The sequence below is a fragment of the Haliaeetus leucocephalus genome, unplaced genomic scaffold, assembly GCF_000737465.1.
Source record: "Haliaeetus leucocephalus isolate CR32 unplaced genomic scaffold, Haliaeetus_leucocephalus-4.0 Scaffold697, whole genome shotgun sequence".
NCBI lineage: Eukaryota > Metazoa > Chordata > Aves > Accipitriformes > Accipitridae > Haliaeetus > Haliaeetus leucocephalus.
Window position 1 is genome coordinate 734 of NW_010973133.1, and position 974 is coordinate 1707.

At 69.6% G+C, this 974-nt stretch overlaps 1 protein-coding gene across 1 annotated transcript in view; it reads left to right on the plus strand.

Annotated features, from left to right (window-relative positions):
• Window positions 1-943, plus strand: part of LOC104839762 (neuronal-glial cell adhesion molecule-like) — a gene marked incomplete at both ends in the record, with an annotated part of 1087 nt that extends 144 nt beyond the window's left edge. The window contains 2 exons of the mRNA XM_010580221.1: window positions 35-222; window positions 821-943. Coding sequence (XP_010578523.1) covers window positions 35-222; window positions 821-943 — 311 coding nt within the window. The remainder of the gene's footprint in view (window positions 1-34; window positions 223-820) is intronic.
• Window positions 944-974: the final 31 nt, after the last annotated feature.

Below are 974 nucleotides of genomic sequence, written 5' to 3' on the forward strand. Positions count from 1 at the left end.
CCCCCCGCAGTGACGGTGACCCCCCTGCCCGCAGGTACCGTTGGACGCGGGAGGACCAGCCCTTCGTCCCCGAGGACCACCCGGGGGTGACGGTGACCCCCGGCACGGGGACGCTGGTCATCAACGCCAGCCTGGCCGGCCGCCTGCAGGGCCGGTACCGCTGCTTCGCCGCCAATGCCCTGGGCACCGCGCTCTCCCTTGAGGCCCGCGTCATCGCCGAGAGTGAGACGGGGACCCCGGAACCCCCAGGCACCCCAAGACCCCCCCCCGGCATCCCCCTGGGCAGCCTCCACCCCCTCCTGGGCCCCTCCGAATTCCCCCCCTGGGTGGCCCAAAAGCTGCCCCGAGGTCCCCTAAATCCCCCAAAAGCTGCCCTGGCATCCCCTGAATCCCCCAAAAGCTGCCCTGAGGTCCCCTGAATCCCCCAAAAGCTGCCCTGGCATCCCCTAAATCCCCCTGGGGTGCCCCAGAGCCCCCTAAGGGTCCCTTAAGCCCCCTCAGAGCCCAATGGGGGCCCCCTAAAATCCCCCTGGGAGCCCCCAGATCCTACAGGGTCCCCCTAGATCCCCCCCCCCCAATTTCCTTGCCACACCAGCTCACTCAAGGCCCAGACACTGGAGTCCCTGGCTAGTTTGGGTGGGGCAGGAAAAATCCCCTGGACCTGGGTGTTCCTGACTGGTTTGGGGGGGGGGAACCCCCCAGACACGGGGGTCCCAGGCTGGTTTAGGAGGGCAGGGGGAACCCCCTGGACACGGGGGTCCCTGGCTGGCTTGGGGGGTCCCCCCAGCTGCCCGTGCCCCCCAGCTGTTGTGGTCCCCAGACACGCCGCAGTGGCCCAAGGAGAAGGTGATGCCGGTGGAGGTGGAGGAGGGGGATCCCGTGGTGCTGCCCTGCGACCCCCCCAAGAGCGCCGTGCCCCCCAAGATCTACTGGCTCAACAGCCGTGAGCAACTGAGGCGGGGCGGCGGGGGGGG